The sequence below is a fragment of the Neophocaena asiaeorientalis genome, unplaced genomic scaffold (assembly GCF_003031525.2).
Source record: "Neophocaena asiaeorientalis asiaeorientalis breed wild unplaced genomic scaffold, Neophocaena_asiaeorientalis_V1.1 scaffold202, whole genome shotgun sequence".
In the NCBI taxonomy this organism is placed as follows: Eukaryota; Metazoa; Chordata; class Mammalia; order Artiodactyla; family Phocoenidae; genus Neophocaena; species Neophocaena asiaeorientalis.
In genome coordinates, this window is record NW_020172627.1 from 1778839 (window position 1) to 1804050 (window position 25212).

The 25212-nt window shown below is 35.9% G+C and overlaps 1 protein-coding gene across 3 annotated transcripts in view; it reads right to left on the minus strand.

The window, feature by feature from the left end:
• The window catches only part of PARG (poly(ADP-ribose) glycohydrolase), a 116563-nt gene that overhangs the window by 23316 nt on the left and 68035 nt on the right, over window positions 1-25212 (minus strand). For all 3 annotated transcript variants that reach the window (XM_024739051.1, XM_024739050.1, XM_024739049.1), the window contains 3 exons: window positions 24257-24317; window positions 14327-14402; window positions 8637-8784 (listed from right to left, as the gene is read on the minus strand). In XM_024739051.1, the coding sequence (XP_024594819.1) occupies window positions 8637-8784; window positions 14327-14402; window positions 24257-24317 (285 nt within the window). The remainder of the gene's footprint in view (window positions 1-8636; window positions 8785-14326; window positions 14403-24256; window positions 24318-25212) is intronic.

Here is a 25212-nt window from a genome sequence, read left to right on the forward strand (position 1 = left end):
GAAATGTAAACTGGTGAATCTGGGTGAAAATTATATGGAAATTCCTTGTATTATTCTTGCAACTTTTCTGTAGATCTGAAAATTTTCATACATATACAAATATAGATATACAATATAAATATTAAATAAAGCTATGAAAAATACTATTCTATTTTTATAAATGATTAAAATATTCCATAATAAAAACTTAAAAGATTTAAACTCAATACTAGAGTTTCTAGTCTATTACTGAGCACACTGTTTCTTAAAAATAATTTTTCAAAATTTTAAATAATTTACAGTTTAATTACTATAAATTCACCTAGTATTGGGGATAAGATAGTCTGCTACAAATCAAGAAAATAACTACAAAATTAATGTTGTTTCTGTCAGGCTTCCTTGACACTGTAAGTAGAGTTGGTTGTTCCTTCTTTGTGCTCCACAGTACTCTGCATACAGCATCAGCAGAGCAATTAACATATTAAATTGCAATCTGCAAATCAATTATATTTCTACACAGTATCAACGAGCAGTCAAAAACTGAAATTTTAAAACTACATTTACAATAACAAAAAATATGAAATACTTAGAGGTAAGTCTGAGAAAATGTAAAATAAGTATACAATAAAAAGTATGTAATATGACTGAGAGAAATTAAATGAGACCTAAATAAACATAGATACCTCATTCATGTGTCAAAGACTAAATATTGTTAAGAAGTCAAGTTTTCCCACATACAGATGGCCAATAGGCACACGAAAAGATGCTCAACATTGCTAATTATAAGAGAAATGCAAATCAAAACTACAATGAGGTACCACCTCACAATGGTCAAAATGGCCATCATTAAAACGTCTACAAATAACAAATGCTGCAGAGGGTGTGGAAAAAAGGGAACCCTCTAACACTGTTGGTGGGAATGTAAATTGGTGCAGCCACTATGGAGAACAATATGGAAGTTCCTCAAAAAAAATAAAAATAGAGTTGCCATATGATCTAGCAATCCCATTCCTGGGCATATACCCAGACAAAACTATAATTCAAAATGATATATGCACCCCTATGTTCATAGCAGCACTATTTACAATAGCCAAGACATGAAAACAACCAAAATGTCCATTGACAGATGAATGGATAAAGAAGATGTGGTATGTATATATAGTCCATATATATATAATGGACTATTACTCAGCCATCAAAAAGAATGATATAATGCCATTTGCAGCAACATGGATGGACCTAGAGATTACCATACTAAGTGAAGTAAGTCAGAGAAAGACAAATACCATATGATATCACGTATATGTGGAATCTAAAATATGACACAAATGAACATATCTACAAAACAGAAACAGACTCTATGGAGAACAGACTGTAGTTGTCAAGGGGAAGGGAGGGTAGGAGAGGGAAGGAATGGGAGTTTGGGATTAGCAGAGGCAAACTATTATATGTAGGATGGATAAACAACAAGGTCCTATGGTATAGCACAGGGAACTATATTCAATATCCTCTGACAAACCATAATGGAAAAGAATATGAAAATATGTGTGTGTGTGTGTATGTGTGTATAATTGAGTCACTTTGCCATACAGAAGAAATACAACATTGTAAATCAACTATACTTCAATAAATTTTTTTTAAAAGTCATCTTCCCAAATTGATCTATAGATTCAGAACAATCTTAATTAAAATTCAGCAACCCTTTTTGTAGATATTGAGAAACTCATTCTAAAATTCAACAAACAACTCTGAAGAAGAACAAAGTTAGAGGACTCACCTGCCTGATTTCAAGAATTATTATAAAGCTACAGTAATCAAACCAGAAAGAACCAAAAAAACCAAAAAAACAAAAACCCAAATTAATAAATTGGACTTCAAAATTAGAAACTTCTGTTTTTCAAAAGTCATTGTTAAGATAATGAAAAGACATACTTCATATGTCTGATAAAAGACTTACCTAAAATGTATATAAAGCACTTCCAAACTCAAGAATAAAAAAACAAACAACCCAATTAAAACATAGGCAAAAAGACAGCTTCAGGAGCATAGCCATATGTCAAAACTTACCTAACTGCACACTTTAAATATATATGGTTTGTTGTATGTCAATTATACCTCAATAATCTGACTCCTTCACTAGACTGACAGCTTCTCAAGGGCAGGGATTATATATTATTAACATGTGTGCCTACATTAGCATCTTGTAATGCAAAAATATAGAAGCAGTTGAGTAAGTACTTGCTGCATAAACATAATTAAGGACCGAAACAGGAAGAACACTGAGGTTAAAATAATGAGTCTGGAAATACTTAATCTGGACTAAGTATTATATAATTGACATATTAAAAAATTCATTTACAAAGACAGTGTGGCATGGCAAAAAGAGCACCACACTGAGATTAAGAGTCACGAGGAACCCAAAGTGAATCCTTAAGTAACCAAATCTCATTGGACTTCATCTCAACGTCTAAAAATTAGGCTTGTCAATAATTCTTATATTGTTTACCCCATAGAATAGCTTGGAAAACCAAATAAGACGAGTTTAAAATCCTTCAATACCATACACAGGTTGGTATTGGTGTCATCAGACTTAACTTTGTAAGGGAGTAGAGAAACCAAAGATATATGACTCTATTTATGTGGGGTTTAAAAGACACGTGGTCTACTGGCCTGACTGGGAATAAAGACAGCCAGGAATAGTCCTGTTCTTTTGCTTTTTGCCCTGTGGTGGACAAGCCTCATTTTCCCTGTTTATTATTATTATTATTAATAATAATAATAGCGCCTACTCTGATCTCTTAATTATGAAAATAAACACCTCTTCTGTCTTTTGCAAAGTGGTTGAAAAATATAAAATATCAATGATCAACTTCTATTTCAAATTAGGATGCTTTTTGTCTTCTCTCCTAACAGAAACAAGGTTAGGTTTATTTCCTTCAGGTTTGGGAAATCAAAAATGCACATACAGATGCTTTTGCTCTAATATTAAATCCTGAGTTTTCTAAGTAAACATCTTTCAAAATTATGTTGTTTGTTCTGAAAAACAAATGCCCTTAGCTTGCTTTAAATTTAAATTTACTGATAAAGTTTTCTGAAAATGCAAAAGGTGAACAGTGATAACAGCAAAAAAGAGACAGGAGACAAAGACCTTTGTGATAGCTCTCTCTAGGGATATAGCCTTAAGACTTCATACTCAAAGACAAACCTTCACCTAAGTTAAAAACTTTTAAGGAACCCATTTAAATCTTTTCAAGAGCTCATTACAACCTTATGAGTTCTTAGACTTTATAGTAGTATGAAAAATTCTTATTGTCTTTTACTAGTAATGAAAGTTTATGATGAACACAGCAAAAAATATTTGGAGATTAAAGAAATTCTACTTACTAATGGGTTATGCCATTAGAAAGAAGATTTATACAAAGAACCTAGGGGTAAGACAGGAATAAAGACACAGACCTACTACAGGATGGACTTGAGGATATGGGGAGGGGGGAGGGTAAGCTGTGACAAAGTGAGAGAGTGGCATGGACATATATACACAACCAAATGTAAAATAGATAGCTAGTGGGAAGCAGCCGCATAGCACAGGGAGATCAGCTCCGTGCTTTGTGACCACCTAGAAGGGTGGGATAGGGAGTGTGGGAGGCAGGGAGATGCAAGAGGGAAGAGATATGTATCAGTTATGTATAACTGATTCACTTTGTTATAAAGCAGAAACTAACACACCATTGTAAAGCAATTATACTCCAATAAAGATGTAAAAAAAAAAGAACAACCATCTACCCCACTTTTATTAGTATCACTAAAACAGTGGTGATTATGCAGCAGAAAAAAACACTCTGGCCTTTCATTCCCATGATTAATAAAAATTAAGAAAAGCAAACTCCAACTTTATTTGGATCTTTCCCAATGAGCTGGTGTCATTTAGTAAGCACTGGGCTGTTTTTGTAGTGATGGGCACCTCTAGTGTTGTTAACTCTATGAAAGGTACCAGTACTATAAGCAATGGTGTCTGCTTTTGTCTTTTCTATCAGTTCTGCTGACACTCACAAAAGATTTAAGGACCTGTGGTGTTTGGGACGATTTGATTCACTAGAGGGCAGGTTTTATATTAAATGTGTCAACATTCTGCTCAGTAAGTTTCATGTCTAGGCATCTGCTTTATGTTCTCACCACACAGAAACAACAAAATAATCTCCCAGCAGCACAGTAACACCTTTTAGTATTGAAGCTTTTACTGGATGTTGTGAAGGAACACAAGAGAGGGGAAAAAAGGGGAAGATTGGAGTTTTAATTCTTTTCCTCAATCTATACTTACTGAAAGGTTTTAACTCGTGCCTGCTCCAGGGAGGATCACAGCAAGTAGAGGGATAACACTGTTTGGATAAAAGTATTTGCCTGTTTGCATGACCTGTTTCATATTCATTTAAAAGTCTGATACCAACCAGATGCCCCACAATGATGATAAATTTAATTTATTTCCAATTTCTCAAACTCTTCTACAGATTCAGGCAGCACAGTCACAGCCATTAACTCACTGAGCCTGGTTGAATCATTGAAGGAATGGAATTGATCAGGCAGATAGAGTGCAGTGCATAGTTAAGAGTCTCCTAAGAAGGGAGATGGCAGAAATCCAACATCAAGTAGATGATGAAATGGCCATTTCCATTAAGGGAACATCACATCACAGATATTAATTAGGAGGCACTATAATAGAGTTAAGTGGATATGGGGAAAAAATGCTGAGTTAAAGTCACCCCGGGTGTCCTTAGCCTGAGGTAATTACAGGTGTGAAGGTGAGTCATGGATCTGCAATTTTCCATCTATTTTGCAATGGCTGCAGGTTAAGTTAGAGACCAGATATAACTCCAGAGTGATGATGCTTTTTTAGATTGGGGACAAACTATCCTTAAAAAAGAAAAGAAGTCTAATGTTTTCCTTTTACTATTCCCAAGGAAATTACATCCTTTATTTACAGAAACATTAATGGGAGATGACAAGGGACTACTTCCCTAGTACAACATAAGTGAAATAAATGAGCTTTGAGTTAAAATGCCCTGCATTCTACCAACTTTTTAAATTCAAGAATGTAAATTCATCCTAAAAAATTGATGGGAGGGCTTCCCTGGTGGCACAGTGGTTGAGAGTCCGCCTGCCGCTGCAGGGGACACGGGTTTGTGCCGCGGTCCGGGAAGATCCCACATGCCGCGGAGCGGCTGGGCCCGTGAGCCATGGCTGCTGAGCCTGCGCATCCGCAGCCTGTGCTCCGCAATATTTTGTTCTCAGTCTTCAATTCAAATCTAGCTTAACTGCTAAAAATTAAAACTCTTTTAAAGTATTATTTGATACACCCAAATGCTGGAGATGGTCACATTCCAGAACTTCAGTGCTCTCTAAAACAGTCTGAGATCAATATTCAAAGTATTCATTTGCCCAACAATGGATTTATGACAGTTTAATTTTTTTTTGTTCTGTAATTCCTTACACTCTTTTCTCCCCTAACAACTTCTAACTACACCCTTCTTATCTGCATACATAATAAACAACAAATGCAGATAGACAACCAATATGTGAGCTGAGACAATGCTGAGAATAAAAGGGTTTTATCTTTCTATTTCAGTACAGTTTGGATCACAACCTCAGAATTCTGGATGAAATACTTCAGGTTATTAACTTCAAATAGCTGCAGTTCTATCAAAGAAGAAATTCCTTTGCTGAAGTTCTTAACTTCCTACATAAACTCAAACAACAATTTTTACTTATCTCACCAAAACAGAAGAATCAAAAGGATATTATAAGAAATAATATAGGGTTATCTAAAAGATGTGGAATAACTCCTTGAAAGCCCTTTTATCCACAAGCACTTATAAAAGTTATGGACACATCAACAAAAACAATGGAGTAAAAATCTCAGAGAACTGTTTCCTCCATAAAAATAATAAGAACACTGGCAAAACTTGTAAGAATCATCTTTTTCTGAACTGTGGGAATTAACCAAAGGCTTGCAGCAGCCTGAGGAGTGTTTATTAAAGAAAAATTGGCTGAATATTGGTAAACACAGTGAGTTGTATGGTGTTTTAACTTGCCCTGTTCCTATTCCACTTTCCCAAGCTCCATAGTAGCCTTAGAAACCAACAGCCTGTAATCAAAGCAGCCTGGTTGTCACCACAGGGGGCAGAGAAGGGTTGAAGCTCTTTCAAAGCCCCATTCTCAGAGAACTGTAATCATCTGACCTGGCTGGTAGTTCCCTGGAAGAACTCACTCACAAGGCTGTCTTTATTTGACCAGACTTGGACTTTGTCCAGGGTGAAAAGCCTAATTCCCAGGGGTGTTTGTTGAAAACAATTATAGTCAATTGTTTAACAGTGTAGCTGCCTGAGGCATTAGATTACAGTTGGGGTAAATAGGCTAACCAAAAAGCTTCAGAGGAAAAGCTAAGGAATGAGAAGTACTTGCGGGACTTTGAAAAGTATCCTTGGGAATCTAGATGTCTACACACATGCCCATAGCTGTACACAGGCTCAAGAAAGACCTGAGAAGGTCTAACCTCTCCCCTCACTCTGATCTTGAGGCTCTGTGTAAGCAGGAAGGAAGTGTCAACTGCCTGGTGGAGTGTTGAAGGTAAGCCCCAACATATACACAGAGCCCTTTGGCAAAGACTGACTTACTGGCTCTAGGCATTTAAGAAAATCTCTGTCCAATCATTAGGTAACTACTAATCTAACCAAGCAGAGACTTTAGTGGCTACACATGAAAAAGAACAGTCTTCACAGAACTAGATTAGGAAAGTCACTAAACAAACAGCAACAAAAACATACTCTGGGAAAAGGAGAAAATCTGATTTCAAGAGTTGCCCCATTTAAAATGTCCAGTTTTCAACAAAAAAATTGAGACATGCAAAGAAATGAGAAAGTAGGGTCCATACTCAGAGAAAAAAAGTATTCATTAGTAACTGACCCACCCTGAGGAACCCACCAGATTGGTGGACTTACTAAACAGAAACTTTAAGTCAGCTGTTTTACATCCATTAAAAAAAAACTAAAGGAAATTATGTCTAAAGAACTAAATGAAAATATGAGAATAATGCCTCACAAATACAGAATCTCAATAGAGATAAAAATTATTTTTAAAAAGAATCAAATAGAAATTCTATAGTTGAAAAGCATAATAACTGGAATAAAAATTTCACTGAGGGGATTAAAAAGCAGATTAGAGCAGACAGAAGAATCAGTGAACCTGACAATAGGTCGGTAGAAATTATCCAGTCTGAGAAACAAAAAGAATGAAGAAAAATGAACAGAGCTTCAGAGACCAATGGACATCACCAAATGTACCAACACATGCATAACAGGAGTCTCAGAAGGAGAGAAGAGAAAGGGACAGAAAGAATACTTGAAGAAATAATGGCCAAAAATTTACCAAATGTATCTAAACATTCAAGACATTCAATGAACCCAAACAGGATAAAGTTAAAGAGATCCACACCTATAGACATCATAAACAGTTGAAAGACAAAGAGGGAATCCTGAAAGCAAAACATAAGGGACAAAATTTAGATGCTCTCCTGAAGGTTGCCTACAAATGTATCTGAGATGTGTGGTCTCAGTCTTAATTCTGTCATGTACCTCTTTGGACATAAATTAGTTGAGTTATACATTTGATAAAACTAACAGAGGATGGTTTTCATCCCATTGTAATCTTTGAAAATAACAATCAACCAAATTCTCCTACACTTAGCCTGTTAGTCTCCTATACTAATCTCAAAGCGGCAATAGATTCAAAGAGGAAACAAATCCTCCTTTGCAGAAAGAAAAAACATCAGCAATTGATGGCTGATTACGGCTTTTATATGGGAATGTTTTTGGTTTTTTTTTGGGGGGGGGGTATGTTCTTTTAGGTACCTGAATAAAAGGCTTAACTTCCCTACAGTGGCTAATTAAGAGTTTCTTAAGAGTTATGAGTTAATCATCAACTTTTTTGGTAGCTTATACACAAGAAAACACTGTGACATAGTGATATTACAATCTAAAGAAACTTAAGGGAAAAAAATGTAAATCTTGATTAACAGGCCTAAAGTATAAATTTGACTATGTTTCCTTCTCTCCTCCACCCATAATAACTTAAATCAAAGAGAGGCACTATGATAATCACACTTTTTCTCTTAGGATTAGAAATTAGAATAAACATAAGGCTACTGATTTACTTCCCTTCTATAAAGCTCACTGCTGTACTGACTCTCTCCAAACACTGTAACTGTTTTTTATACTTACATAGCGTGTTCATACTGAAGTACAACAAATCACTTTGGAAATATAATGGAAGAATAATAATAGGATACATGCTCAAAGACATATCACTATCTTCTTTTTAAGGACACCATATCATAAAATTTCAAACTGGAGAGTAGTTTAATCATTTTTACCCTTGTTCCTCAGATAAAGATACCAAGAAAGAAAAGTGGGGATAAAATGTCTTACTCAAGATTATGAAAATGAAACTGTAACAATTTAATAAGAACAAGTATAAATTAATGAATTAAAATATTGGGACTAATGCCCACGGTAGAGAAAAGCTACTATCTGAGTGGCCTCTCGTCTTCATGATAGATCATCACAGATGGGAACACTACCCCATTGTCCAGACTTCTCAAAACTAACCTGTGATGATAAGACATTCATTGTGATCCAGCACCTCAGTGAAGAGCCGTGAAACAATCAACTCAGGGTTGATTAAAAAGCGGATTTCTTCTTGTACAAGTCCTGCACTGGTTACACCACCTCCAACAAAACGGTTCGCAAAATCCACCTATTTGGGGAAATGTGGCATGTTAAATGACAATTTAAAATACCTACATACATGATAAAGAAGTATACTCCCTCTAAGCTCTGATCTTCCTTTCCTTTCCCACATAAATCAATCCCCAAATTAGTAATCTTCCCAAGGAGAACAGATTGTGGTTGACTGCACCCTTTCCACCTCACTGCAGTTAAGATCTCTGAATATTTCTTTGGATTCCAAAATGTTAGAAGGAACATGGAAAATAGAGCTTTTAGGCAAAAGCCTCAGTGTAATTATATGGACTCTTGTTTATAAACCTCACCTGTGCTCCAAGGGCCACAAGTCAAGGGAGGTTTTTATCTGGAAAGGTTTCAAGATCACCTCCCCACCACTCTCTACTCAATTTCCATTTATGTACTTCATATGACCTTAATATAATTATACAGGCAGACCTCATTTTATTGCACTTCACTTTATTACACTTCACAGATACTGCATTTTTTACAAATTGAATGTTAATGGCAACCCTGCATCTAGCAAGGCTATTGGTGCCATTTTTCCAATAGCATTTTCTCACTTTGTGTCTCTGTGTCATCTTTTGGTAATTCTTGCAATATTTCAAACCCTCCACCAGCAAAAAAGATTATGACCTGAAGGCTCAGATGATGGTTGGCATTTTTTTTAGCAATAAAGTACTTTTTAATTAGGCATGTACATTTTCTTAGACATAATGCTATTGGACACTTAAAAGACTATAGTATAGTATAAATGTAACTTTTATATGCACTGGGAAACCAAAAAAATTCATGTGACTCAGTTTTTTGCATTGGTCTGGAAACGAACACATGGTATCTCCAAACTATATAGCCTGTACCTTTCTTATATAATATGGAAATCAAACACTTGTCCTTAAAGGTTTGAAAAGTTTAGGATTTAACCTTTTTGGTAACTTTTTTCTTTTGTGAAAGAATAAAGGGATGAAAATTTCTTCCTTCTAAATTCAACTGCAAACCCCAAACTGCAAAAACATTACAAACTTTTTAAGAAAAATACACCTAAGGGGAAGAAAAATGAAGACAAAAAAAATCTAGTTTAACAACAAAGATTCAATAAATTAATATTTCCAATTTAGTTTAAAACTATATGTAAGTTTTCTATGGAGTACTATGATGGTATCCCCAAGCTCCTATTGATAAAGGTGAGTTACACAATCCTCAAGAGAAAGCAAACTCAACTTGCCAGAATTATTTGTTTGTCTTAAACTTACTATGCACTCCAATGTGTCCAACGGTATGCTAGGCTCTACGGGGCAATATGTAAGAAATAGTTTCTGACTTTGTCTTAGATTTTTCTATTTGGGGAGTTAGATTACACACATACACACAACTTGTGTACACATACAGTCATACACAACCTCTCCCGCCCCCTACCAGAATTTAGTAAGTAACGTAAGAGAGGCTTCTATACTATTTAGGAAAAACACAATCCTGTGTCTCTTCTTTACTCTCACACTACTGCCACACTCTCGACACTTCTGACACCAGATGTGTGGATTTTCCACACATCAAGCAATCCTGCAATACCGGCTAGGTGTCCTACAATCCAGTTCAGTTCTGACACTGTCTACCTGGAGTTAGTGAAAAATCCCACAGGCTAAGGATTCAGTCCTACAAGACTGCCCCAGTTCAGATGACAATCTCAAGTCCCAGGTTGTCACCTGTACTTCTAGTTGACTAGCTATAAATTGGGGTTCCCATGACCCCACCCGGGGCTTGACGATTTGCTAGACCAGCTCACAGAATTCAGGATAACACTTACTTACATTTACTGATTTATTAAAAAGGATGTAATAAAGGATACAGATGAACAGCCAGATGTAGAGACACACGGGGCAAGGTACGTGGGAAGGGGCACAGAGCTTCCACGCCCTTTCCAAGCAAGTCATCTCCCAGCACCTCCGCATGTTCACCAACCCCAAAGCTCTCCAAATCCTGTACTTCTGAAATTTTTATGGAAGCTTCATCACATTCTCATGACCGATCATTAACTGAGTCTCCAGTCCCTCTCCCCCTTTCCAAGAGGATGGAAGGTGGGGCAGAAAGTTCCAAACTTCTAATCATGGCTTAGTCTTTCTGGTGACCATCCCCATCCTGAAGCTACCCAGGAGCCCACCAAGAGCTGCATCATTAGAACAAAAGACATGTCTATCACTCAGGAAATTCCAAGGGGTTTAGGAGCTCTGAGTCAGGAACTGGGGTCGAAGACCAAATATTAGAACAAAAGATGCTCCTAGTGCTCTTACCACTCAGGAGATTACAAGGGTTTTAGAAGCTCTGTGACAAGAACAGGTTGTAGAGACTAATATATATATTTCCTATTATTTCAGATATACTTTCAGACTATTGTCAAGTATGAGATTTCGTAAAACTTGTTTGTGATCTCTAAAGCAATTATAAGAAATAGTAACGTGAAGCCTGTTTTACAAAAGAGTAAAACAAGAATATGAATCTTCTGACACGTAAAAATATTATATGTGAAAAGAGAGAAATTAATAGAAGATAAAGTAGTCCTCTTTCACTACAGAAGAACTTACAAAATACTGAAAAATATGACTGGACAAGTTCTTGAAATGAGTTACCAAAGTGAATCATTTGGGTTTATATTCTGGCATAATAAATCAACACTAAAACTTTAGCTTATATAGAAAAATAATTTTGGTTAAACTAGTCCACTGATTAGAAATAGTTACCTACTACATATGAAGTCTTTACACACTGGGTGATTTATAGCTTAAATTGTTCAATTAAACAAGTATTGATGAACTATTATGCTGTGAACCATGGAATACAAAGCTGAATAAGATGTGGTTCCTGGTTTCATAGCATTTACAGTCTAGATGGGAGTGAGGCACATAAGTAGAATGATAAGATGATTATTAAAGAACCTATTAGGATGTATTTGATACTTTTCAGATAATACAATTAACTAAAATTGGCGCATGGGGAGGATACAGGAGCGTTACAAAAGGATGTGGCGTATTCAATTGAGATTTTGCTGACAATCAGGCTAAGGGAATAGCTGCAAAAGGACACAGGAAAAACCAATGTAAAGAGCTGTATGAGGAGAGCGGTAAGCAGATTCCTCATGCCTGTCTGCAGTGTACAGTATGTGGAGAGTTAAGAGTTAGTAATGAGCTGGTCTGGGGTCCAAGAAATTTTTACTTAATTCTTAGGATTCTGGGAAAGATTCTAAGAAGAAAAGTAACAAACGTATCTGTGTTTTAGGCAGATAATTCAGACTAAAGTTTAAAGAATGAACTGGAAAAGTAAAAGCAGAAAGGCTGGCTAGGTAAATACTGAATAGTTTAGACAAGCACTACTAGGGCCTCAAATAGGTCAGTGGGGAAAGAAGTGAGACCCAGCAAGGAAATAAAATGGACAGCTCTTGAAAACTGAGAGACTGGCTAAGTATCATGGTATTCGGAATACAAATGAGAAACAAAGGCCTGAGATCAGCTAAACTTAATTGTTACTGGAACAAGATACATAACTAAATTTAAAAGATAAGCTCTATCCAATCTATGTACTACTTGGAAATGATAAATGAAATATATTCAATGTGCATGCTACTGTTCATTCTTTGAATAAAAGGCCAACACTTATTACTTAAAAGGTATGCACAGAAACAAATACACTAAACTCAATATGCCTCTGAAAGCAGGGGTCTTTTAGAAAATCAGTTTCTACTACTTAAAAAAGTTCTTAATAAAAGGCTCTCTATTGCAGGTAAGAAATCTGTTCCAGTACATGAAAACAAGCATATGAGTGCTTCCTTATTTTTAGCCATTTTCTAACTCGCTTTACTTTAAAGCTACCTGTTCAGCTTACTCAGTTCTGAATTATAACTTGATGAAAAGAGAGAAATGATAACACTCCTTAGAGAGGTTTTGTTGTTGTTGCCACTCAGCATAATGTAATTTATATGCTACACAAGGAGATTTGGAGCACTGCAATACAATATTCCCTGATCTCCTGGGGATACATGGCATGGGTAGGGAGAAAATAAATAGAAGCCTTTATGGTATTCTTTTAATCTACTGAGGTTTCACATTTCATCTATAATACATTCCAGGGAAGTGGGGAGAATCTCAACCTTGAATGTTGTTGAATAACTCCTTGCTGAATCGTACTGTAATGAAAGGTCAGCATTCCTGCGGTGCTAACCACCAGTAGCTTTGTTTATTTCATGTGTATTAAGCTTCCCTCAGTTAATCCAAGATGTTACTGTAGGAAAGAACCTTGTCAAGATGGAAATGTGGGGGAAAAAGTGATAGTCATTCGAAACAAATTTTAGTCTTATTTCAAAGTTATTGTTTTAAATAGAAGAAAAAGGACTTATTAAATATAAATATTAAAAAAATTAAGTACAGGACAAATATTAATTCAGTTATCCTAATTATTTTTGTCTATAATTTTAATCACTGGGAGGTGATTTAAAACAAAACATGGTTTGCCTCTTTGAAAATTTTAAATACAAATATGTCTAAATAAAAGGCCATTCTAAAACAAATGTAGGTACTTAGAGCATACGTATATAATAAGTAGCCAAATGCAAATCAGTCTGGTCATTTTATAATAAAAATTAAGTTAATTACACAAATAGTCCATTATCAGGCAACTGCTTTAACTTCTGACCCTATATAAGCATTTAATAATGATCTAAGAAAAAAATCAGCTAGTCTCAGTATAAACAAGATGGTGTACAAGCTTCTTTCAAAGAAAATTAGGATTACAATGCTCTTCTAAATAAGAACACAAAACACTAACATTTCGTCTCTGATTAGTGATTTTTTTAAAAGATCACTATAAAGCAAAAGGAAAGCACATGTTCAGGCTAGGTGTTACAAGTTAAAGCTAGATACAGTGTTTTATTTGTTAACTCCTTTTTCCAAAATACTTTTTTCTACATAATGACAGGAACATAGATTAATAACAAAGATTGACAGATGGACAAAATTACTTGCTCTAAAACAGGGAAGAGATGGCAAGTATATCTGGCTCATGTGCCTAAAACTATTAACACATGGAGAGAGGACTTTCTTATCAATCTGTTTTAGATGTCTGCCTCCTAGACCCAAACAAAGTTGGTGACAGAAAAACATCTCAAGCCGGTCATTTTTTAGGGCAGAGCAAGAGCCTTTAAAGAAAGAGAACAAAACTGCCTGGTGACAGCTTGTCAAGACCATACCCTGGGAACTTCCACCACTGTCAATCTACAAGCTATATCTGAACCAAGAGGCCTGATGTTGTCCAGATCTTGGATTTTCTGTCAAAGGCTTTTTAAAGAGGCACACGTACGAAACAGAGAACGTATATCGGCAGATAAAAGTATTACCAAGGCTGTCAAGGTGATCTGTTTGGTGTTTTTCTCCATTCTGCTATTATGCTTCATTGCATTACATCAGCTTAGAAGATAAATAAACAGCTTTTCATATTTCCTTTGCTGTCGGAAGCTTGACAAGAGACAGTCGTCCCTTCCCCCCATGCCCCCACTGCTGTAATTCTCCTACCTGTAGCATGCCTTGACCATTTCCTTCTATGGTTCCTTCGTAAGTGACATGCAATCGAGTCAGGAGTTTTTCACATCTAGGATTTAAAAAGATATTTCCTTATTTATTTTTTTAATGGTAAGTATTTCACTACAGAAAAGTCTGAAAATACAGATTAACTATAAAAGAAAAATTGAAACTATTCCAAATCTCAAAAGTCAGAAACAGATGCTTATTTACTCAACATTCTTGGGACAGTCTCCCCAAATTTTCTTATTCAAATATATAAATACACATATTTAAATTAAAATGGGACAACATACTGTTTTGAAAATTGTTTTGCCACTACAAAATATCAGTTTCTCCTCTTTTTTAAAAATATTTTTATACAATTTTTAAAGGTTACTTTCCATTTACAGTTATTACAAAATATGGGCTACATTCCCCATGTTGTACAATACATCCTTGAGCCTATATAACACCCAACAGTGTGTACCTTCCACTGCTCCACACCCACCACCACCGGTAACCACTCCTTTGTTCCCTGTATCTGTGAGTATCCTTCTTGTTATACCCAGTAGTTTGTTGTACTTTTTAGATTCTACATGTAAGTGATATCATACAGTCTTTCTCTGACTTCTTTCACTTAGCATAATGCCCTCCCAGTCCATCCATGTTGATGTAAATGGCAAAATTTTGTTCTTTTTTTATGGCTGAGTAGTATTCTACCGTACATATATACTACACCTTCTTTATCCATTCATCTGTTGATGGACACTTAGGTTGCTTCCATATCTTGGCAACTATAAATAATGCTGCTAAGAACATTGGGGTGCATGTATCTTTTCGAATTATTTTTGGGATATATGCCCAGGAGTGGAATTACTGGGTCATATGGTCGTTCTATTTTCAGTTTTTTGAGAAACCTCCATACTGTTTTCCATAGTGGCTGTACCAGTTTAAGTTTCTCCTCTTTAAAAGTTGAAAAACTTCTCACAATATTTTTAAAAATTAAGATCTATGAAATTTTATTATTATGCTAGAGTTGGCAACCTAAGGAAAAATATAGAAAAATTTTACAAAAAATTATATATGATTCTCAGAGGGGCTCTATTTTCACTAGTTTGGAAACCGTATATGTGTGTGGGGTGTCTTGATGAAAATACATGCTACAGAAATCCTGATCTATGGTATTTTTATATTAATAAAATTGATAGGTAAGTCTAGTACCTGTAAGTCACAATTATTTTCTTTCATTTTCATAAACCATGGTCACTGAGGTGTTTATGGGGTTCTGATAAACCACCCCCAAATTTGGCATCTTGGCATAGTGGATATTTTAAGCTGAAGAAGTTTGAGAAAATGGCAGAAGCAGAAAGGTCACTCTGACCTCCTCCCCCTCTCCGCCTTCTTACCTGAAACAAGCCATAAAACCCTCACATGAGGGACCCTACCTATACCTGGAGGAAAGGAGCATTATTATCTCTGAAGACAAAAAGATGCCAAGAAGAATTCCAACAACCAGAACTTGCTGTTTCCCCCAGTTTACTTCAATCACCTCATACTCTTTTACATATCATATTCCTCCATGACTGTTTATTCTTCATCAAACCTAGCATAAAAGTACATAGATCTGTTTCTTTGGGTCTTCATTTCCTCATAAAGGCTCCTGTATCATGCAAAACTTATATAAAATAAATTTTTATGCTTTTCTCCTGTTAATCTTTCTCAGTTTAATTTTCATACCCAGCCAGGGACCCTAAGAGGATTGAGGAAAAACTTTTTCCTGCCCTACAGTGTTTACCTGCTTAAATCATATTTAAAAAAACAATTCCTTTTTATTAATAGCAGTTGATGATGACATTTTTTTCTTAAGATTTTTTTCTCCTGATTAATTACTGAATAAAAATAAATAAATTATAATAGAATGTAACAGATAGTAAACCCCTAACTTATACAGAGTGGCATGAATTTTTGGAGGGAGGGGAATTATATATTTTTTAAAACAATTATATTAAAAAAAAATTTAGCTGGGAAGCACTATTTATTTATTGGGATTTGCTTTTATCCTGGTATCAATGAGTCTAAATACATTTCTGGTAAAGCTCCAGTCCAACAGACTGACCTTACTCAGAAGGTAAAATAATTCAGTACAGATTCTGTTCTCAAAGCTTCATTTGTATTAACTTATTTAATCTTCACAACATCCCTATTACTATCTCCTTTTACAGATGGGAAAATAAAGCACAAAAAGCATTTAAGTAACCTGTCCAAGACTAGTAAACGAAGCAACAAAGATTTGAACCCAGAAAGCCTAAGGTAATGGTTCAAGCTCTTAACCAGTAAGCTATGCTTTTAGAAAAATTACTTTCTAAATCTCTTGGAGAAAGTTAGTACCATAAGTTTGATTTTTTTAACTTCCCTTTTTTGCAGCATCCTACTTTCCTAGCTATTTTATTCCAGGGGAGACTACCTGTGAGGATACTATTGAGAAGATAAAGAAGCATGATCCAGAAGTCTCATCTGCTGTCAACTATTCTCTGTGACTGTAGCTGTCACCTTATAGTACACTTCTCAAAATTAGGAAATTGCTAGAAACTATTTTTTTTAAAATAAGCATCCTCCAACTTCCTAATAGGTTTCCCCTTCTGGCCCCAGCAAATTCTTCATACCACTGCCCCAGGAATCAAAGACAGATTATTCTGGTTCTCTGTGATTAACTAAGCCTGGCTAAGGTATTTATTGATAGTCACAGGGTTAACTATAATGCCAGAATCCTGAAACTCAGAAAAGCCTCTAACTTCCTGGCACCCATTTAGTCCCTCACTCTTGGGAATACCAACAATCCTCATCTCTTCTTCATCCTCTCTCTCTAAGTGAACACATGTTTCTGGTTCTGTGGAATCTGGGAGATGGATTTTAATTGCATTCTGCAACTCACTTAAGAAGCAGCTAAAACAAAAAAGAGATCAATGAAATAAAAAAAAAAGTATGAAAAGTTTCAAGTTAAATTCTGCCTATTAAGGGGAATATCTAGATCTTATTTAAAGAGCAAAATTATCTTACTGACACAGCAGCCTCACCAATCTCTGCATTTTGACCTATCCCTTCTCTCCCAGATGGTGTACAAATAGGTGTCCTTTCACATTAGTGCCAAATGAATGCCAGATGCAGAGTAGAGATCCTGAGCTGAATTAAAAACAATCCCTCTGAATGATCTATAAAATCTACACAAAAGCAACATGAACAAAAACATCTGTGTTCCTATTAGAGACTAATAGAAGAGCTAAGAAAAGCAACCTTCTGTACTCTAATCTGGGCAGATAACACAGCAGATTGTTACTTTAGTTCTAGGCACCATATTTTAAGAGGGACCAATGGCCTAGGGTACATCAACAGCTGAGTTAAAGGGTTTACAATCCATATTATATGTGAAACAGAAGAAATGAGTAGTTTAGTATGGACTTGTGTGTATTGTTAGAGGTGGGGGTGGATCAAGAAAGCATTAAAATACATGAAGGAGGGTCAAATCTTAAAGAAAATTAGTTTTATTGATTGTAGTTCCAGAAGGAAAAACGAGGAATGGGATTTGGCAGGGTGGGGAGATTTTTGGAAGACAGACTTTTTTTAGTAAATGAAAGTATTAGACAATAACACAAGCAGCCAACAGTGGGATAGACTGCGGCCAAACAGTGAATTTCCCATCACCAGGGCTGCCTAGTCTCCATCTGTTATAGGTATTACAGAGCTGATTACTTTTAGTAGGCAGCTGGACCAGATGACTTCCTGGGGTCCCTTTAATTTCTAATATACCACGATTCTGAAATGCTGTACATGTTTCTCTTCCTTTCTGACTCAATTTTGTTCTTGTTTTTGTCTTTCTTTTGGTTGCTTAATCTTTTATCCACTTCCCTCTGCTAATAATCATCTCAGCCATGGAGTCAGCCTCCTAAAGTAAGTTTGTTTTTCCTCCACCTCACAAATAAACATCTTTGATGGATGAAAACACAGGAAAGCCGTCTAAGCATATGTGCTTTCTCAAGTTAATTCCTTTAAGAGTGAGTCCCTTTCATCAATAATTCTAAACAAAACAATTACAAACTACGATAAAAATTATTAGAAAGTGAAAATGAAGAGGCACTGATTAACATGAATGCACATCCAAAATACGCATTTAGCATGTTTAATCATGTCGTCACATGCACTGAAACAGTAGATACATTCTTCTCTGAGTGCATTGGGGATTCGTTCCAGGTTAGAAAATGTGTTGACTATTTCAAGCACTAAAGGAACTTACATATCTGAATAAACTCAGATTGCTTATTATTCTCCTCAGTATTTGCAGGTAAGTAAGAAAAAACCCTAGTAAATTAGCAACTTCCACAAAATTGCCAATAGTACATGTTGATAACCAAACTTCAAAACTCTTGTCACTCAGACAAATACTAAGTAACTACGATTTACATTTTAGTTTAGTAAAAATAAAACTTCCTAATCTTGTCCTCCAGAAAGAAAAGTGATAAAATACAAACATTAACCATAAAACCAAGGGTAAGGAGGAACATTAAATATTGGTGTTTAATGTTAGTGTCTTCACACAGAAAACTCCTAATTCTAAACAGGCCTTTGTTTCAGAAGACAAAACTAAGGCAAAAGAGTAGAAGTGAAAGGGTTGCAGACTTTGATCCAAAAGGCATGACCTTTCTAACAATGAGAGCTATCAATGGATCATTTTAAGAAGAAACTCCCTGGTACTAGGGCAATTAGGAGGTTGGGAAACCATCTTTTCAGGGGCTGTAAAATACAATCGTCTCATGGTGAAAGAGTCCTTCCAATTCTAAGATTCCAGGATTATTTACATTATTATTACCTTTCCCACTCTGGAAAATCTTCAAGACTCTGTCTCATAAATGTCACCAACCCAGTAGGTTCTACAAAAGCAATAAAAGAGAAACACACCCAAAATAAGTATTGAGTTTGAAAAGATTATATATATTCAGTAAAAGAATGGGTCTAACACTGGCTGTAAAGCTAATCAGGAAAAACCAAGCCTGGTGCTGGAATACAACAGAAGATTGATTTAAAATAATATTATCCTTACAATAGGAATTCTTTCTACAAAATAGTAAATAAGCCCTCCCTAAGACACAAAACTATACAGAAAACAGCACGACAGTAGGATTTGCATGCTGGTACTTTTTGGTTAAGTTTTCCAAATTGAACATACTTTTAAAAAATCCTTGGCGGGGGGGCTTCCCTGGTGGCGCAGTGGTTGAGAGTCCGCCTGCTGATGCAGGGGACAGGGGTTCGTGCCCCGGTCTGGGAAGATCCCACATGCCGCAGAGCGGCTAGGCCCGTGAGCCATGGCCACTGAGCCTGCACATCCAGAGCCTGTGCTCCGCAACGGGAGAGGTCACAACAGTGAGAGGCCCACGTATCGCGAAAAAAAAAGAAAAAAAAAAAAAAAAAACAATTTTTAAAGGTTACTTTCCATTTACAGTTATTACAAAATATGGGCTACATTCCCCATGTTGTACAATACATCCTTGAGCCTATATAACACCCAACAGTGTGTACCTTCCACTGCTCCACACCCACCACCACCGGTAACCACTCCTTTGTTCCCTGTATCTGTGAGTATCCTTCTTGTTATACCCAGTAGTTTGTTGTACTTTTTAGATTCTACATGTAAGTGATATCATACAGTCTTTCTCTGACTTCTTTCACTTAGCATAATGCCCTCCCAGTCCATCCATGTTGATGTAAATGGCAAAATTTTGTTCTTTTTTTATGGCTGAGTAGTATTCTACCGTACATATATACTACACCTTCTTTATCCATTCATCTGTTGATGGACACTTAGGTTGCTTCCATATCTTGGCAACTATAAATAATGCTGCTAAGAACATTGGGGTGCATGTATCTTTTCGAATTATTTTTGGGATATATGCCCAGGAGTGGAATTACTGGGTCATATGGTCGTTCTATTTTCAGTTTTTTGAGAAACCTCCATACTGTTTTCCATAGTGGCTGTACCAGTTTAAGTTTCTCCTCTTTAAAAGTTGAAAAACTTCTCACAATATTTTTAAAAATTAAGATCTATGAAATTTTATTATTATGCTAGAGTTGGCAACCTAAGGAAAAATATAGAAAAATTTTACAAAAAATTATATATGATTCTCAGAGGGGCTCTATTTTCACTAGTTTGGAAACCGTATATGTGTGTGGGGTGTCTTGATGAAAATACATGCTACAGAAATCCTGATCTATGGTATTTTTATATTAATAAAATTGATAGGTAAGTCTAGTACCTGTAAGTCACAATTATTTTCTTTCATTTTCATAAACCATGGTCACTGAGGTGTTTATGGGGTTCTGATAAACCACCCCCAAATTTGGCATCTTGGCATAGTGGATATTTTAAGCTGAAGAAGTTTGAGAAAATGGCAGAAGCAGAAAGGTCACTCTGACCTCCTCCCCCTCTCCGCCTTCTTACCTGAAACAAGCCATAAAACCCTCACATGAGGGACCCTACCTATACCTGGAGGAAAGGAGCATTATTATCTCTGAAGACAAAAAGATGCCAAGAAGAATTCCAACAACCAGAACTTGCTGTTTCCCCCAGTTTACTTCAATCACCTCATACTCTTTTACATATCATATTCCTCCATGACTGTTTATTCTTCATCAAACCTAGCATAAAAGTACATAGATCTGTTTCTTTGGGTCTTCATTTCCTCATAAAGGCTCCTGTATCATGCAAAACTTATATAAAATAAATTTTTATGCTTTTCTCCTGTTAATCTTTCTCAGTTTAATTTTCATACCCAGCCAGGGACCCTAAGAGGATTGAGGAAAAACTTTTTCCTGCCCTACAGTGTTTACCTGCTTAAATCATATTTAAAAAAACAATTCCTTTTTATTAATAGCAGTTGATGATGACATTTTTTTCTTAAGATTTTTTTCTCCTGATTAATTACTGAATAAAAATAAATAAATTATAATAGAATGTAACAGATAGTAAACCCCTAACTTATACAGAGTGGCATGAATTTTTGGAGGGAGGGGAATTATATATTTTTTAAAACAATTATATTAAAAAAAAATTTAGCTGGGAAGCACTATTTATTTATTGGGATTTGCTTTTATCCTGGTATCAATGAGTCTAAATACATTTCTGGTAAAGCTCCAGTCCAACAGACTGACCTTACTCAGAAGGTAAAATAATTCAGTACAGATTCTGTTCTCAAAGCTTCATTTGTATTAACTTATTTAATCTTCACAACATCCCTATTACTATCTCCTTTTACAGATGGGAAAATAAAGCACAAAAAGCATTTAAGTAACCTGTCCAAGACTAGTAAACGAAGCAACAAAGATTTGAACCCAGAAAGCCTAAGGTAATGGTTCAAGCTCTTAACCAGTAAGCTATGCTTTTAGAAAAATTACTTTCTAAATCTCTTGGAGAAAGTTAGTACCATAAGTTTGATTTTTTTAACTTCCCTTTTTTGCAGCATCCTACTTTCCTAGCTATTTTATTCCAGGGGAGACTACCTGTGAGGATACTATTGAGAAGATAAAGAAGCATGATCCAGAAGTCTCATCTGCTGTCAACTATTCTCTGTGACTGTAGCTGTCACCTTATAGTACACTTCTCAAAATTAGGAAATTGCTAGAAACTATTTTTTTTAAAATAAGCATCCTCCAACTTCCTAATAGGTTTCCCCTTCTGGCCCCAGCAAATTCTTCATACCACTGCCCCAGGAATCAAAGACAGATTATTCTGGTTCTCTGTGATTAACTAAGCCTGGCTAAGGTATTTATTGATAGTCACAGGGTTAACTATAATGCCAGAATCCTGAAACTCAGAAAAGCCTCTAACTTCCTGGCACCCATTTAGTCCCTCACTCTTGGGAATACCAACAATCCTCATCTCTTCTTCATCCTCTCTCTCTAAGTGAACACATGTTTCTGGTTCTGTGGAATCTGGGAGATGGATTTTAATTGCATTCTGCAACTCACTTAAGAAGCAGCTAAAACAAAAAAGAGATCAATGAAATAAAAAAAAAAGTATGAAAAGTTTCAAGTTAAATTCTGCCTATTAAGGGGAATATCTAGATCTTATTTAAAGAGCAAAATTATCTTACTGACACAGCAGCCTCACCAATCTCTGCATTTTGACCTATCCCTTCTCTCCCAGATGGTGTACAAATAGGTGTCCTTTCACATTAGTGCCAAATGAATGCCAGATGCAGAGTAGAGATCCTGAGCTGAATTAAAAACAATCCCTCTGAATGATCTATAAAATCTACACAAAAGCAACATGAACAAAAACATCTGTGTTCCTATTAGAGACTAATAGAAGAGCTAAGAAAAGCAACCTTCTGTACTCTAATCTGGGCAGATAACACAGCAGATTGTTACTTTAGTTCTAGGCACCATATTTTAAGAGGGACCAATGGCCTAGGGTACATCAACAGCTGAGTTAAAGGGTTTACAATCCATATTATATGTGAAACAGAAGAAATGAGTAGTTTAGTATGGACTTGTGTGTATTGTTAGAGGTGGGGGTGGATCAAGAAAGCATTAAAATACATGAAGGAGGGTCAAATCTTAAAGAAAATTAGTTTTATTGATTGTAGTTCCAGAAGGAAAAACGAGGAATGGGATTTGGCAGGGTGGGGAGATTTTTGGAAGACAGACTTTTTTTAGTAAATGAAAGTATTAGACAATAACACAAGCAGCCAACAGTGGGATAGACTGCGGCCAAACAGTGAATTTCCCATCACCAGGGCTGCCTAGTCTCCATCTGTTATAGGTATTACAGAGCTGATTACTTTTAGTAGGCAGCTGGACCAGATGACTTCCTGGGGTCCCTTTAATTTCTAATATACCACGATTCTGAAATGCTGTACATGTTTCTCTTCCTTTCTGACTCAATTTTGTTCTTGTTTTTGTCTTTCTTTTGGTTGCTTAATCTTTTATCCACTTCCCTCTGCTAATAATCATCTCAGCCATGGAGTCAGCCTCCTAAAGTAAGTTTGTTTTTCCTCCACCTCACAAATAAACATCTTTGATGGATGAAAACACAGGAAAGCCGTCTAAGCATATGTGCTTTCTCAAGTTAATTCCTTTAAGAGTGAGTCCCTTTCATCAATAATTCTAAACAAAACAATTACAAACTACGATAAAAATTATTAGAAAGTGAAAATGAAGAGGCACTGATTAACATGAATGCACATCCAAAATACGCATTTAGCATGTTTAATCATGTCGTCACATGCACTGAAACAGTAGATACATTCTTCTCTGAGTGCATTGGGGATTCGTTCCAGGTTAGAAAATGTGTTGACTATTTCAAGCACTAAAGGAACTTACATATCTGAATAAACTCAGATTGCTTATTATTCTCCTCAGTATTTGCAGGTAAGTAAGAAAAAACCCTAGTAAATTAGCAACTTCCACAAAATTGCCAATAGTACATGTTGATAACCAAACTTCAAAACTCTTGTCACTCAGACAAATACTAAGTAACTACGATTTACATTTTAGTTTAGTAAAAATAAAACTTCCTAATCTTGTCCTCCAGAAAGAAAAGTGATAAAATACAAACATTAACCATAAAACCAAGGGTAAGGAGGAACATTAAATATTGGTGTTTAATGTTAGTGTCTTCACACAGAAAACTCCTAATTCTAAACAGGCCTTTGTTTCAGAAGACAAAACTAAGGCAAAAGAGTAGAAGTGAAAGGGTTGCAGACTTTGATCCAAAAGGCATGACCTTTCTAACAATGAGAGCTATCAATGGATCATTTTAAGAAGAAACTCCCTGGTACTAGGGCAATTAGGAGGTTGGGAAACCATCTTTTCAGGGGCTGTAAAATACAATCGTCTCATGGTGAAAGAGTCCTTCCAATTCTAAGATTCCAGGATTATTTACATTATTATTACCTTTCCCACTCTGGAAAATCTTCAAGACTCTGTCTCATAAATGTCACCAACCCAGTAGGTTCTACAAAAGCAATAAAAGAGAAACACACCCAAAATAAGTATTGAGTTTGAAAAGATTATATATATTCAGTAAAAGAATGGGTCTAACACTGGCTGTAAAGCTAATCAGGAAAAACCAAGCCTGGTGCTGGAATACAACAGAAGATTGATTTAAAATAATATTATCCTTACAATAGGAATTCTTTCTACAAAATAGTAAATAAGCCCTCCCTAAGACACAAAACTATACAGAAAACAGCACGACAGTAGGATTTGCATGCTGGTACTTTTTGGTTAAGTTTTCCAAATTGAACATACTTTTAAAAAATCCTTGGCGGGGGGGCTTCCCTGGTGGCGCAGTGGTTGAGAGTCCGCCTGCTGATGCAGGGGACAGGGGTTCGTGCCCCGGTCTGGGAAGATCCCACATGCCGCAGAGCGGCTAGGCCCGTGAGCCATGGCCACTGAGCCTGCACATCCAGAGCCTGTGCTCCGCAACGGGAGAGGTCACAACAGTGAGAGGCCCACGTATCGCGAAAAAAAAAGAAAAAAAAAAAAAAAATCCTTGGGGGAAAAAAGGATGCATAATGGATATAGCTTATACAACAAAGACAAACTAGCTTTTAATTTGTAAACTCCTCAAAAAAAAAAGCCTTAACCCTACACCTAAAGACTGGTAAATGTATACACATTTATGTGTTTTATAATAAAATAATATGTCTAAGATTAAAAAAGAAAATTGCTGGCATGTCCTTTGAGGTTGACACAGCTAAACCCAGGGCTTAGATGATATGCAAGTGCTCTATTTAAAGGCACCTTTGCCAGAAGGAGGAATTACTGTATTCTAAGCGGTTAGAGAAGAATGATGACATAGTTTTCAAGGAGCAATAGATATGAGAGGATCAAAATGTAGTAAATTT